This window comes from Vidua chalybeata, chromosome 5 (genome assembly GCF_026979565.1).
Source record: "Vidua chalybeata isolate OUT-0048 chromosome 5, bVidCha1 merged haplotype, whole genome shotgun sequence".
NCBI lineage: Eukaryota > Metazoa > Chordata > Aves > Passeriformes > Viduidae > Vidua > Vidua chalybeata.
In genome coordinates this window covers 48,400,663-48,417,402 of record NC_071534.1, presented here as the reverse complement: position 1 = coordinate 48,417,402, position 16,740 = coordinate 48,400,663, and the positions used below count along the sequence as shown (strand labels likewise).

Sequence of the window (16,740 nt, the reverse complement as noted above, 5' to 3'; positions counted from 1 at the left end):
GGAATTCTTCTCCCCTTCTAACCAGCCAGACAGCCAAGATCAACAGGATCAACCTGCAGCAGTGCACAAAATGTCTAAATGCATTAAGAAATTTAAATAAAAAAGCTCAAATACAGAGGTAAATCTGCAGTATGACCTGCAATAACCACCCACTAATAATCCAATAGCTAAAACATTAAATTTCTAAAGCTTTCCTGCATTACTCATGAACCCCCAACAGGAATAAATTCTTTACAGTCAATGCTGTCTGTCTTTCTGGTTTACAAATAGCTCCCTTTTAAAATTTTACCTCTCTATCATGGTACAGTGGTTATGTAATTTAGCACTTACTGTGCAGACACCATTTGGATAATGTTCCTTCACATATGCTTTCATTGCTGTTTCAACTGAATTTCTCCACGACTCTATGGCATTTTCAACTTCATGGGGTCTAGGATCAGTAGCTTCCTTTCTTAAGTGATCAAATTTAAAAGAAATCTTGTTCTTGGGATCCAGAAATTTTCCATTTCCCAAATCACCATGTTCTGTTATCAAAACCTGTAGTATAAAATTTAAGTTAAAATTTATTTTATTCATATATATATTTATATTATATAAAATTTATTAAACCATTAGTTAATAACATTTGTTATTCAGTAAAAAACAAAAAAATGCCATGCCAAATCTAACTATATCCTGTATTTAATGGAAGCTTAATCACACCCAAAGTCTTACATTTTAAACAAAATATGCATACAGCAAGAGAAGAGAAAGTGAATATGATACACTTCCTCAGAAAAAGAAATCTTGAATCTTACTGTCTTATTGCAACAAACAATGCAAGACAGAAATTAATGTCTTCTAGTACTAACGATGGAGCAAATTGTTTTTACAGCTACAAAACACTGAATTCAGCCAACACTGCAGACTAAAATTTCAAGTTCTTTAGATACCCTTGAGTGATTTACTTATGGGACTAGTACTAGTACTATTGAAGGGGCACAACCTCTACCTTTTGGTAGGGCAGATGCTTTTCTTTCAATTTTCTTGCCAAGAACTGTTCCAATACCAGAACATCTTTAACAGTTTAAGGAAGAGTGTATTTCACTGTATTCATACCTGTTCGTCGTAACCGTCAATTTTTACAGGAGTAAACTGGTCCAAGTTGTACTGTGCAAATGCACTACAAGAGAAAAAAATCAACAAAAGCCTCATCAAGCACAATCTTCCTTAGTAGCAGTAAAGGGATATAAATAATAGGTAATAATCTGGGCAATGATGCATTAAAAATTATATTAATGCTTTATGTAGAAGGCCAAAATTCTTGGAATCACTTTGGTTCACTCAGTGCTTGTACTACAGATTCCAATTGTCATTACACAAAAATTTACATTCAGAAGTAACCTGATGTAGACAAACACATAAGCTTTACAAAAACCCACAGAAACTGGAGGAACAGATAAAGTTTAAATTCCACAGGGATTCAACCTACTAAGCCACATATCTCCACTCTTACAGATGAAACTAACTTTGGCATGAAAGCACAGTAGGCATAATGTTCTGATACAGAAGTAGGGTCTAAGGATGCAGTATCTTACAGATGTTCAAGTAACATCTACCATGAAACAGAAAGTTGCTCTAATCATTAGGATACAATACAGATCTCTCCTCTGCCACGAATTTAATCTTGATCCAAGATGCCCAGCACACACAATTAGGGTTTTACTTGCCAAGCACATATCTTTAAATGAACCGCTTACTGATAATGCAAGTCCTACTGAAGAAACATCTTGCTTTTATGCAACTGAGTATGTGACATCTGGTACTTACTGGGCTGCTCCTTCCCTGAGAAGATTGTCATTATTAAGCAGCAACCGAACATCTGAAAGGAGGCATTTACAACATATAAGTACAGTTAACTCAGAAACTTGTTTCAGTCACATAACAAGTATCAACAGACTACAAAACAACCAAAAAACCCTACTCCATACTCACAGAGATTACTAGGTAGGAAATTTATTGCTTCATATTTTATAATTTTGACTGAATGAAATTAAAATAATAGTATAGCAATCAATCTCTTCCAAGACAAACTGGCAAAGAGATTTAAGCTGTATTTTACAGGCTCTAGGAATCTGTCCATCTAGTTTTTAGAGAAGCTCTGAATGAGACCAGCACAGAATTCTACCAAGTTTCCTTTAAAATATTACCTACTCCCTCACACTATGTTATGGTTACTGAATTCTGATGACACCGATATGGTATGCATTGAACTTACTGGTTTTTAAGCCCTACCATTTTTGTCTCATTCCTAAATGACACTTACTAGGCAGAAGATTATACACCACAATAGCATTTTTTCTACCATGATACAAGAAATATATGAATATAGAATAAAGTCAATACTTGTTGCATTGTGTTTCAACACCCGCATTTTTAAATACTCACCTCAAAATTACTTAATATTTATTGTGCAGCAAATTTCTTATTTATGTACTTGACTTTACTAGGTGCTGTTTGAATAACAATTTAAGTCACTGTTCATTAACTAACCAATCATACGTCTTGCCAGAACATATTAAACCTCCTCTAAATATTTCCAAGGTATCATTCAAGTGAAAAGTAAAAAAAAAATTGGAATATATTTAAGGTATTTTTTTCTTTAAAAAACAAACAAGCAAACCCTCCTGAAATAAACCAAATTCTCCCACCCAAAACACAAAATACCCCAAAGGAGAAAAAACACCTCACATACTCAAAAAACCCCACACAAAATCAACCAGCCCACCCCACAATTTTCAGAATTGGAATTAAAAGCTTTCTTTCTCTTTTTAAGAAGGTGGCCTGAATCTTACTGGTCAGACATCATACTCTGTTATTGAGCAGCTAGTTGCAGCTATGAATTAGCACAACAATGAAGCTTATAAGCAGGCCTACTCTAAGAAATTCTAATAATCTTCAGAAAGCTGAGTTAGTAAGCTGCTCACTTCAAAAATTAAGTACTTACTAATTTTAAATAATAATCAGCTGGCCACATTTTAACTAAGAACAAGGTACTTGTAAAAGCATTGCATTCTTTAACAAACTCTCTCCAATCTGACACTGATTACAGGTTTAGTATACCACATTTATTTTTTTACTTATCTAGCTTCAGAAACATTTGTAAGCCACAACTATAAAGCCTGCCTTTTTATACTGTTTGTATGCCCAAATATCTTGATGACAGACAAACAACTATTTTTTTAACAAATAACATCTTTGGTAAAGTTCAGACAACAACAGTTGAAAGAACCTTATTGTAAGTTTCCTTTCAGTTTACCAATACATTTAGTAAAATGGAGTGTGCCCAGAATTTAAAGGTTAGAAATATTTGGAGAAGATGAATATTCTTTCCACAACTGGCACTAGGTAGTAGTCTTTTGTGCATTCAACATTAAGTATTTGTAATGATATTCCTTCTTAAAAGGACCATTCTAATTTCTGCTAGTTTAATTCTTGTTGAAAAATGTAATTGTCTACCAAAGATGAAAAATTAGAGTATCTGTTTTCTAAACAGAAATCCTTGCAACTGTTAATTCATGACTCATTCAAAACAAAGCTCCTTCTCACATCACAAACAAAAGCAGTACTTCCCTTGTTTTGCCTTTAAACTTCAAGCTGTCTTGTGACTGCAAAGCTTATCATGCCCAGCTACAAAACCAGCCATTATACAAGGGAGCTGCAACAATATAAGCTACGTGAAGTTCAGGAGAATAATCAGCAATGCAATTTTGGATATAGATACCTTAAATAAAAGGGCAGAGCACACAGATACTCACCATTGAACACCTCATTGAATTCCCCAGGAGGAGCATGAATTATGAATTTTGCTGCTATACGCACCTTAAATACAAAAACAATCATGTGGTTGTATATACTTGCATTCATTCCTATTCAAAGCAGTTATGCATTATGGAGTTTTAATAGCCAGACATGAAATTGTACAGCTCCCACTGTATCACATATTTGTTCACATTATTTAAACTACTTGGTCTTTATTAAAAACACAGACAATTAAGTTCCACCTCTTCAAACATAATAGAGATTATATGTGATGGAAGCAGATGGTGAAATTGAGTCATTCATGTTTTCTTTTACTGGCAAACAGGAAAAGATGAATATAATAAATAAGATCAACAATATATTCACAATCTATGTCAGCTTTCAGTCCATGGATGCCTGGGAATCAACATAAACCCCAAGACAACCAAAAACCATGATGAAGATGCATTTGATCTTCAAAGCTTCTCTTCCAATTTTACTACATATCATATGGTTCTATACCTTACAGAAGGTCCGCACAGACAGATTAAGTTTAAAAACACTGCATAGACACTAAATTTCACCTGCATCTCTTAGTACCACAGTACCAACAGATAAAGCTTAAAAAAAACCCCTTGAGATCTTAATTAGTAATTAATGGCCTTCAGCCACAACTTCTTGCAGAGCAAACACGGCATAAGCCCATATTTTCACTGAAAGTATGCACACCTGCCCTGGCTTTCTCTCTCCTTCTGCTTGCACAAGCCCTTGTACAACAGCACAATGAGCAAAATCAGGAAAGTTATTGCTCTTTTTTTCAGACCAGGTCCCTGAGCTGGTTCACTACAAAGCTCCACACATGTGCTCGCAAAAAACCCACAAAAATACTTTTTAAATGTAAAACAACTTTTAAACTTTTCAACTATTACCCTACTTGCAGAATGACACTTAGTGGACACACTTTGATTCTATCTTTCTCCTCCTTGCACTGTTAAAAGCACCCATTATAAAAACGAACTAACTAAATATTGGTTTCCTAACTTAATCTGGCAAAAGTTCCTATCCTTTACAGTTATCCAAGTTCACCAGACACTTAAAGCTCTCTTGCATCCTCAGTATGGTGTTGCTATTCAAATACAGGATACTACTTGAACCAGAGTTTTCCTTTCCAACACCTTCCATGATGTATCTATGGAATGAAGTGCTGGAAGATTCAGTGCTTGGGAGCACTGTTTGAAATTAGGGTGTTTAAGAAGTACACATTTCATTAAAAATATCTAAAAATAATAAAAGAACACATTACATTTACACATTTCTTTGTATTTGAAACTACAAAGGAACTCTCTAAGCATGCTAGAGCTCTTGAACTGACAAGAAAACAGTTTTTACAATTGAGGGTAGCAATATAGCTAGTGTTTGGGCCCCTGCTTCTTGACAGGGCCAAATTTCAGACAAGGGTCTCCAGGAGAGGTGGTTCAAGTTAAAATGTCCTGGGAGAGCACTTAGCTGCCTCATTAGCAGTACTGAACCCTCATGAGATCCCAAGTGACCAGCCCATGCAGCTTTCAGATCACTAACAGAACACAACTATTCAGAGCTGGATAATGGAAATGGAAAAGTTCCCAACTTTCTAACCTAAATGCTGCATTTTGGATTGCAGACAGCCTTTGTCTGCTTCCTCAAGTACCTACCATCAGAACTCCTCTGGCAAGGAAGTTGGGGGTGCATGGGAGGCTGGGAGGAGACACAGCCAGGACAGGTGACCCTAACTGACCAAGGGATATTCCACACCACATCAAATCATGCTCACTATATAACATGGGAGAAGAAGGAGGAAGGGGTGGAGATTTTGGAGTGATGGCATTTGACTTCCCAAGTCACCATTACATGTGATTGGGGGCTCTGTTCTCCTAGAGATGGCTGAACAGCTGCCTGCCCATGGAAAACAGTGAATTAATTCCCTGTTTAGCTTTGCTTGCATGCACAACTTTTGCTTTCCTTATTCAACTGTCTTTATCTCAACCCATGAGTTTTCCTACTTTCACCCTTCCAATTCTCTCTCAGATCCCACTGGTGGGGCAGTGACTGAGTGGCTTTGTGGGGCTTGGTGGCTTGCCTGGGGTTAAACCATGACACCAATTAATAGGACCACGGATCAGCCCTGAAAAGCAAGTATTTAGTTGTGTGATTTCAGCATGACTATCACTGGGCTGACTCCCAGCTCAAGATAAAGGAACAGCATTTCTTGATTCATTGACTTCAGGTGAACAGCACTGCTTAGCCCTGCCAAGGCCAGGTTAGCTCTGGGCAAGCAGAGAAACAAGACTTATAGACACGTGGAGTTGTGAAATAACAGGTCCATAGGTTTTGGGCAGGCAGCAGCTATAGAAGCAAAATTAAGCAAAACATGGGTGCCCAAACTGCACCCTGAATGACCACATGCTTTAACCTGGTAACAGCTGTAAGGTGAGACAATAGGTCTATACTAAAACTGGACCACTACCTCATTTTCAGCTGTTTTGGTAATATAAATCTGGTTTTGCTTATTTTTTTCACTATCAGTAAAAACTATTCTTATCAAATTAGCTACACCATAAGTAATACTCATTCAAAAGCATTCAGATGTCCTCACGACAGACCAACCTACACATTACTTTTTATAAACATTTTAAAAGTAAATTCAATTTCTCACGTATAGTTTTTTTGTGTGAAAATTCATCATAAATGAAACGTTTTATATAACAGATAAGCAACCATGCAAATTTGCAATGAATACCTCATCAAGTATAAAGTATATTCATGTTTACAAAAGCAAAAAAATCTAACGTGTTTTCAGAAGTTGAGAGTGTATCAGCTAGGATACTCTGTATTTTGCTAACCTGCCTTTGTGAAGCCAATTTAAAAGTAATCCTCTTTCCTTCAGCAGTTAAACTGAATTAACTTCTCTGTGATGAGTAGCTGATAAAGCCACTATTTCCCCAATTCATACACACAGGAAGTCCATATAAAAGAATTAAATCCAGTAGTCTCACTTAACACATTAGAATTGAAAAGCAGTTACAGATTTATTGCCACTGAATTTTTCCAGAAATAAATGCTCTAAAGGAGGCTTCTGTTTTTCAAACCCAGATTGATACAGAATGATTAATGAATGTACTTCCATAAGCCTCTACGAGATGAAGATCTCCCCCTTTTGGCAGCAAAAAGCCTCAGCTATCACTCGGGGAAGCACAATTAAAACAAAGGGATACTCTGTATAAAAGATGATGTTCTAAAAATGTACATAACCGGTAATATAAAGCGATAGGCAAAAAGCTAAAATGCTCTTTAGTCAAACTAAGATAGGAAGTTGTATCTGCTGAAAATAGTTTTAAGAAAACCAATCAGGTGCATTACAATTGCAACCAATGCTGATTATTCAATGCACTGAGACTTCTAAAAATGTATTTGAGCAAGCCAATACAGAAACATCATAATATCTTAAGAATCCAAACGACAAAACCTTTTTCCATTCAAGAGAACTGCTCCTTTACACACAGTGCAAGAAACTCATACAAGTATCAGCAAGTAACAAAAAATTGTTACAGTTGAGTTTTCCTTTAGAAAACCCAGAGACATAAAATACCTGAAGTTTCTCCACTTATTACAGTAGTTACTCCCAAAACACTACCTAAAGTTTACTATAGTGTTTTATTGATGTAGATTTGAGTCAGTTTTCAGCTTCAAGTCTTCAGAGTAGCAAGAAACTATAAACTTCAGACTTCACTAATCCAAAACATTTGATCACCACTGGTTTACAAAAAAACAGCTTTTACCACAAACCTATGTAAGGAACCATGCATTTTCTATATTAAATTTCTTGAATGCAAAAAAACCCGATCTACATGTTTTTATGAATCGTGTCTTTGTGTAGGTTTGAGCATTAATTTGGACAACTCGTACAGAAACTGAGAGCAAGTTTAAAAAAAAAGTATAAAAATGACTTCTGAAACACTGAGAAGGGAAGCATTCCCCACTGCAGCCACCCTCTTTATCCAGTTTTCACATTTACACCACTCACAGTCTTGCTTAAACTGAAGTCTGCTCTCAGTAGGTAAGAGCTAGCAAGATTTACTTTCACAATTCAAGTGAAGTCAAATGCTACCCATCACAGTTAAAAGTTTATCAAACCTACAAGCTTATTGATTTTATAAAGTAAACTATTTCAATTAAGGTAGAAATTCATACAGAGAAGCCTAGCAAAAGAGAAAAGGACAGCATTGATGTATGTGATAAATACAATTATTAGGCACTATGCCTAATTCTTTATTCTACTAGGGATTAAAACAGTTGGTCTATCAACAAATTCTTATACTCAGTTACAACAATATTTGCAGTTTTCAGACTACACTAGCAAAGAACAACGTAGTAATGTACAGAATGGTGGCAGTTATGCTAAAACTATTTTTTTCCTCCATACTTCTCCTTTACTTCACAATTTAATTTTTCTCAATGCATGATACCCATCAGGTACATAAGAGAAATCCTACTCCTCTATCTTTTCCAGCCTAAGACATTCTGACGTTTATTTTATTTTTAAGAAGTTATAGATAGCAGCTTCAAATGCTCCGAGACCACTCTTCCTGTTCCTGCCACATGAGAAGTGACACTGGTTGGAGAAGCCTGACCTTGTGTGCTGTATGTGCCTATATATGGTCAAGGAGAATGTGCTCCCACTGCAGGGCTCTGCAGTGCCACTGTCAGCTCTGCCAAGGCAGCTCACTCCTTGGACTAAGATGCTAAGGTGCATCTAACACTAACAGAGACATTAAAACTCTCCTGCTTTCATTTTTCTTTCCCCCTTTTAACTCGACTGAAAGACAGTTATTTCACAGTTTTGTTTGCTAGGCACCCTGACAGCTCACTCCTTCAATCAACATCCATGCTGCACAGCAAAAACAAGCTGATAAGCAGGATACTGTGAAACCATATACTCACCATTACTCTTTCCTATACATCCCCTATTTCAAATTCAGAAATTCAGCTGTAAACTCGTTGCAGCAGAGAGACTCACCCCTTCCTCTACACTCCTAACACGTTAAAGTTCACTCTTCCAAAGCAATAAAATGAAATAGTGAAATAGATACTAAATAGATACTAAAACCCCTTTTTACCTAAAAGAAAGAAGGAAGAGAGAGATTCCCACAATAATTTCCACGTAAAGACAACTTTTTTGCTAATCACAAGGGGAATAAAAAGAGCTTCTTAAAGTTACTTTTATCACTGTTACAGCAGGCTCAAAGCATTGTATATCATGCATTTACATTCCGGATTCCTGAGGGTACCCTTGCTATCTTACAACACACAATAAATCTCCCACTCAGAGAAACCTGTGTTTGGCAAAAAATAGATGATGAGATATCACATCACATCTCTCTCTAGCAGAGACTAGAGAGCTCTGTTCTCAGTCATGCCTTCTGTGTAGCTCTTGTTAAAAACCTGTCTGCAGGCAACTAAACAAATGGGTTTGTCCTGACCCACTTAAATTAGCTACAGGGTTTTCTCACAATTAGCTCATAGTCACATAAATATTTACACAGACATCAGTTAAATGAGGCAAGTTTGTATTCTCTTGCCTCATACAGATCTTGAGATCTGTAAGTCACACTCAAAATAAGGGATACAGACTGTACTCACTGAAGTGATACTGGACATAATACTTACCTAGTTTTATTTAGTTCTGAGTTTGATTCCAACTTGTGATTTGAGTTCAGCTGGAGCTGTACCATTACTTTTCAATATGCAGCATTGTTGTTCCTTATAAAGTAAAACTACTCTGACATCTACCACTCAAACTGAATTTTGCATTGACAAATATAACACATCAAGGAGCACAGTCTAAGGTTCAAATATTTGCAGGATACATTGCTTGATGCTCTATCCAAACATCAACATAGTTTTTGACTTTGTAAACCCTTCAGTATTTAAAGAAAATGTAACTGGCTTCCTCTTTGGATAGCTAGATATTTGGTAGTACTGGCTCCAATTGCTCATTAAATCTTTAGGTTAGATACTTCCCAGGATGTTACACCACTATTTTTACAAACTCCTATGTATCATCAGTGCTCATCTATTTCTGTGAGTATTCAGACAAGCAAATTGATCTAGATAAAGAATAGCTTTAGAAGGTGGCAAGAAGACAACAACCAATTTAGCTAAAAAAAGAGCTTTAAACAATTATTATTGCTTCCTGCTGCTGACAGTTTTGTGAGGCAAAAAAGCCTTCAAACAGTTGGACAAGCTCTGAGAACAAAACTGTGAGAAAGGAATTACCCCATGTCAGCAGCAAACTGCCTTCACAGTATCTCATAAACCTCACCATACCCACGGGTATAACTTCAAACAGCAAAACAGCATCCCAAAACATGCATCATCTCACATAAACATGGAACAAAGGCAGCGACTCTGGTAGAGAGACAATGAATATAAATGTACTGCTTCAACTGCCTTCCTACCAAGCTCAACTGGAAATTCACTGCACTATCCAATTCACTTCTGCTTCTAGAAGAGCCAAGGAAAAAAACACTGTAAAAATGTGGTTCTGTGGCACAGGAAAGGAGGGGCACATTCCATACCTATGGCTTTGACTGAACAGACATTTCCTTAATTGTAATGCCTAAAGCTACATTGCATCTGGAGAACATGTGTTTTCCTCAATTACTTTTAATACACAAATATTTAAGAATATGTAACAGTACTAGCCCTTAACAGTGCTGCAAAAAGTAAATCTTACACAACGTGTGGTAATTTAGCTGCATTCTTTCTACCTGACAACCTGACTTCAATAATGAGATTTATTTTCACAAAAATAGCCACTTTGAAAGGTGGTGGATACTTCACTGTAGGACCTTTCAGCAGAAGAGTATCTAAATATCATAAAAGTCTCCATCTTAAAATCACTTTACACACCACATCATATTGGGAAGATTTAAAAAAACCCAAACTCAAAATAGGACTCCTGAAAGTCACTGCATCAGACACAGCAAAAAGGAATATGAAAGGAAAGGATATTGAGTAATACACAAGACTAACCATTAAAGAAATAAGAGAAATCTCCCCCATGTTATTCTGTAGTTATTCTTATTACTCCTAAGCATATAAAATTAGAAACATTTTATTATATATATATTTATACACAGCTATTTATGTATATATTGTATAATGTATATATTTATATGCAACTAATTATAATTATATATAAATATATACAATTGTAGCTGAGCAACTGCATACTTAAGCTGATGGATCAGATAGACAACAGATAAGCAGCATAAAAAAATTACTTCCTTGCAAAAAAAATTATTTCCTTGCTGTCATTCACTGAAAATTGAAAAAGTAGTAAAATTTTACATTTAATGAAAAGCAAAAGCATTAAGTTTTATTTGAGAAGCAAATGTTACAAGAAATGGCTCACTAAGACTTCACAAAGAAAGAAACCAACAGTGTCATCTCCACATAAAAACCCAAGACATCCTGTTACAGGGACATGAACACACATGATCCTCAGTTGCAGCATCGAGGCCTCTCTTTCTCAGCAGTCTTTACAAAGTGGTATCCACTGTAAGCTAAAAAGCACTTGGTTCATATTTGCAAAGTATTCTTCTACTACAAAGCCCAAGTTTTTAAAGTGATTCTTCTTCCAGCACCGAGATAATTTGTTATAATGAGATAGCCCAAGGACATTAAGCCCAGATTCAACAGCAGTGGGGAGAGAAAAGGAACACAACAAAGCTTGCTCTATGAAAATCAATAGACTAAGGTACCACCGTAACTGTTATGTCTCCCCTCCCAATTCCAGCATCTTACAATTCTAAGTTACCTATTCAAGGTTTTAATGCTTTCTGTCAAGCTAAGAAAATATTGAAAGTATTTTACATTTCAGAATTTTTTTACTCAAGGATTAAAAAGTAATTACCACATGCTCAAAAACCTGCTTTCATTTCTCAACAAGCACTTTAAACTCCTTTACATCCCACTTCTAGAACCTGAAAGTGAATAGTATTCAGGTCTGCCTGTAAAAAATACATGGGTTTGCTAAATAATGCAGCTAAATCCCTTTTCCTGTTCCTTTTTGACTGCCAATATTGAAACCAACTGAAAACAGAATTTCACAGCAGAACTGTGGGTTGAAGACTGTATTGGTAGGAGGTAGAACCATATCCATTATATCATAAATTAATGTTTCCAGTTTCATCTCTGTATTTGCCAATAACTTGTCCTATTACTCTATTTTTGCTTCAATTTGTTTCTTTTATCTACTTGAGCTATGAGGTTTCCTAGGCAGCAAGCTTCTGCAAGAAGTTTTGAGAGTACAGAGACAGCAAGAAGGGGGCTTTTGATGGTCCTGAGATGTCACTGCATTATGAATACCGTAATACTCCCTAACATGGTAGAAGTCAAAATTCCCAAAGTGTACCTGATTTCTTCAAACTAGTACTAAGGAAAAAATATATGACCTGAAGTCTTAGAAATCACTGATCTTTAATTTATAATAACAGGTTTCATTTGTATTCATCATCAAGCTTCAAGTAATTACTTTTCACTTGTCAAAAAGGCAAACAATTTTGCTTTGCACAGTAACTTACAATGGAGGTACACAGTAAAAGACAAGCAGCACTGTATGCAAGCTGCAACAATTATAAACTAGGGTAAGTTTCTGACTGTGGGCTTAGACAAACATTGCAACACCTCACCCAGAGAGCTAGTACAGTCTCTGTTCCTGGAGATACCCAAAACTCAAAGGGCAAGTCCCTAAGCAACCTTATCTAAACTGGCCTATTTTGACTAACCAGCATTTGAGTTACCTTCAGAAATTTCTTCCAGACAGTATGAGTGTAGAAGCAAACCAAATAATTATTTGCAGTTACATATACAGTATATGATCACTTCTTCAGACAGTGTTTAACAGTTTCCCAAGGGAGTGATTAATCTCAATGGTATTGATGCATTTTTAGTTAAAAATAAAAACCTAAGTCAAGACAACATACTATCTTCACACACATTTTCATGTATATCCTGAGATGGACATGAAAATCTTAAATGTTGGAAGGCCTCCAATATTCAGAATTACATGTCAGTCTGAAAAGCACTCCTAACTTCCTCATTCTTACTAAAGAACTTCATCAAAATATTATCAAGGACACTTGCAAGACTTAAAGTTTACTTTATAGATTACAATGCCATTATACCCAAAAAAGGTTATTCAAATGCAGCTCCTACTCATCTAGTCTCCAAGTCTCATTTGACACAATTCTGAAAGTCAGAATTCTAAATCCTTTCAAAATGAACGATGTAGAGCACAGGAATTGCTTTAACACATGTAAATTAGAAAAGTAACAATTTTTTTCTGTCAAAAGTTCTGCTATTGCTTTCAAAGACGTTTTAGGAAAAAGGTTTATATTTGCATTGAGAAAAGTACCTGAGCCTTTCACATTGGTGGGCTTGTACACGTAAGTGCAATTTGCTGCCAAAGTATTATGCTGTAAAGAAAACATTATAGGTGAAAGATTCATTTTACTGGCATAAACTTTTCATTCCAAAGCACTGAAATAAGAAATGGGTTTTCCTTAATCTGACAAAACTACACTGCAGAGTTTAGTTTAACTTTATTAGGTCAATTAGGTGTCAAAATCTACAAATTGAAGAAGTTACAAAGTTACCCAATGCACCAGGAAATACCTGGAAGCCATCCAGGCTCACTTTGACAAATGGGACAACTTCCTCATTATAAGTGAAGTTTTCTTCTAATCACACTGTTAAACCCCATTTTTCTGAAAAAGTGAAACTACTGGGATATAAACTTACTGAAAGAGGTGTAGTTCCTTTTTTCAAAAAACATGTTTGACAATTCCCAAATTTATTATGTTCAGCATTTTAAGTAATGCAAGAGCTAATTTAGTATTTCAAAACTTCATGTGTTATCCTTTCCTCCCTGAAGGCATCCTGATTTTCTGAGGTCATATCTCAAGTCATACACAGCTATTTAACTCCTGTGCTTTGTAAATTTGCATTAAAAACGAAACACCCCAACCAAATATACAGAAAACATGTCCCTTCAAGTCACCAAAAATGGACTAGAAAACACTGGTTTTATGAGTTTTATGATTTAAATGTTTTTGTGGTGTTTTTCATTTGTGCCATTGTTTGGAAATGAGTATTTACATTAGCAAATGCAACTTTTACAGTAAAATCAGTACCTTTAATTAATTATGGCCTACACTCATGTAGATAAATTGTACCTTTAATATTCCCACTAATAAGCTAATTAATTTTTATGTATGTTTATTAGTTTTTATGTAGCTACAGGTAAGAAAACAATTTCTAGATAAAACAATAAAATTGAACTGCAAAAAATGGTTACTAGACTTTAACAAAACTTCAAATATCCTGTGCACATGAATAGGTTTTGTATTCAAAACCTGTTAAGTGATGATGCATTATCTATAGGAAGGGTGCTGAAGTGATGACTTTGTTGCTTGAGAGCTCAGGGCTTCAAGATTTCCACCTCTTACACCCCATTTTTAAATAAACAAACTGAATCAATAAACAAACAAACTTATGTTATTCAACATACCTAAAAGCTTCTGAACTTTCAGTGACCTACGTGAATAATGCAGCTACAAAACACCGTGGATCACGAAAGCTGTCTTTAGCATTGGAAAATTGCTGCTCCTGGATGCTAAAACCAGTACATTTCACTGGCAATGGTCCAACTTCATATCTTTGGATCCACACAAATCTTACACACCTTATTTGCTACAAATGGTCCTCATATTGTTGCAATGATGCAACACTCGTGTAATTGAAGGAAAAACAAGGCTTCAAAAATCTCTTTAAAAATGGGAATCTGAGGAACAAGATTGAGTTCAAAACTATCTTGAATATTGAAATGCTCTTTCTGGTTCTTATCCTTCCTGGTTTTAAAGATTATTTACCTGAACTGTAACAATCTGGTTTGCTATTATTCCAATTATGCCCCTTTCTATATTCTCAATTATGCTAAACACTGCTGGTTTTAAACTTGAATTATGCTACAGCTAAACACAGTCATCTTAAATCCAGCAATACTAAGGTACATGGAACTGCTTACTGCCTTTGTAACACTTAAAATATTTTGACTAAGCATGAAGTAAGATACAAAGCAAAAACCTTTCTGAACTTGTCCTATCATTACATCACTCGATTTCTTACTTATTTGTGCTCATACATCATTACAAGTCTGAGACAAAAAGAGTTCTGTTATTTGGTTCAACTTCTTTTATCCTTGAGTTTGAGGAGTTTCAGGGTTCTGGTTATGTCTCTACTGAAATTATCTACAAAGCTACATCACCACCATCATCTGCATCAGCCTTCAATATTATCAGTTCTGTATTACGGAAGGAAAGTATATAAAGGAGCAACGTGATTTATTTCTCATGAAAATCAATGTTTGCCTCTTTGCATCTACTCCTGCATTTATTTATAGTCCCAACTATAAATGCCATCCCAACTATAAATGCCATCCAGCTGATTTTTTTTAAGCTGAGTAAAACTGAATGCTTGAAATAGCATTTTTGTTGTACAACGATGGCATAACTTAATGCATCAGAAATAAAATCTTAAGGTATCACATGTCTATTTTCCACGAGTTTGCAGTGTTACCCATCTTTGGTTTCTTAGCCAATAAAATATACTCTCAGGCTTGGAAAATTCCACTCATACAGGAAAATCAATTTTATATGGGACTGATGGAGAAATCAATTTAAATTTACAATGGATGAGTGCTCATTCCGTTCACTTATACCAAGGCAGGAAGAGTCTCTATGAGTCTCTGCACTCATTTTTGGAGAAAAGGAAAAACTAAATCAGTGAGTGGAAGAAAGTTCAGAACTTAACTCCATCAGCCACAAAAGCACAGGCAGTGCTGCCAAGATCATACAGAGACAAGATAAAACTGCCATTCTGTCTTTTATTATTTGACAGGACAAGAAGCAATGGGCATAAAATAGAACATAGGAGGTGCCATCTGAGCACAAGAAACACTTTTTCACTGCAAGAATGACCGAGCACTGCCACAGGTTGTCCAAGGAGGCTGTGGAGTCTGCATCCCTAGAGAGTTCCAAAAGCCACCTGCACACAGTACTGGGCAACCTGCTCTAAATGACTCTACAATATGATGTGCAAGGATCCCTTCCAATCTTAACCATTCAGTGATGGCAAGATAACTTGTAGTCAAAGTATTTTCAGCATACCTTCTGGAACAATGTACTTGAATAATGTTACTTGTATTTTCTATAAGGGGCTAGAAAAAATGCAATTACCACTTGTACTTCTGGATCACATTGCTACCTGTATCAACAGAGAGGTGGCCTTGAAATGTGATTTAAGTAGAGGAAGGCAGAGTCTTCAAACCTCTTGGGAAGAGGATAGCAAGATCTAGGTGCTATACACTCCTATTCATATTAGTGCAACTCTACTTATAAAACAGGGCCAAACAGAAAACCTGTCTTACTGTAACCACTTAAGATATTTTAGAAAACCTAAATTCAAATAAGTTTGAAATATCGTCTTTGATGCCTTCGACATTTGTGTCATCTCACAACTTCCACAAACATGAAAATATAAGTTTTTAAAGTGGAAAGGGAGCAAGAGCATGCATTACATAAAGGCAGAAGCAGGACACCATGTACACAGAACACCACACCCTAGCTTGAAAACAGGCAGCTGCTGTGAAGCTGGATCCCCCAGAGGATGACAAGGAGCAGTGATAACTGAGGTCTCACAAAACATCCTGCTCCTTTTGAGATTTTTCCGGAAAAATCTGCCTTAAATTTGAGTTCCCAACTGCCACAAAAAGAGTACACGGTACATCTCTAACACAGTCCCTCTGCTCCTTGACCTCACACTTCCCCAGTTACTGCCTCCTAGCAGGAAGCAAAAGAG

The 16,740-nt window shown here is 36.0% G+C and overlaps 1 protein-coding gene across 2 annotated transcripts in view; it reads right to left on the bottom strand.

Moving 5' to 3' along the window:
- The window catches only part of CAPZA2 (capping actin protein of muscle Z-line subunit alpha 2), a 31,734-nt gene that overhangs the window by 14,431 nt on the left and 563 nt on the right, over nt 1-16,740 (bottom strand). The window contains exons 2-5 of one of the 2 annotated variants that reach the window (XM_053942199.1): nt 3,798-3,861; nt 1,810-1,861; nt 1,099-1,162; nt 331-537 (exon numbers count right to left, since the gene is read on the bottom strand). In XM_053942199.1, the coding sequence (XP_053798174.1) occupies nt 331-537; nt 1,099-1,162; nt 1,810-1,861; nt 3,798-3,861 (387 nt within the window). Of the gene's footprint in view, nt 1-330; nt 538-1,098; nt 1,163-1,809; nt 1,862-3,797; nt 3,907-16,740 lie in introns of those variants that run through there. The other variant, XM_053942198.1, reaches the window with a different exon arrangement.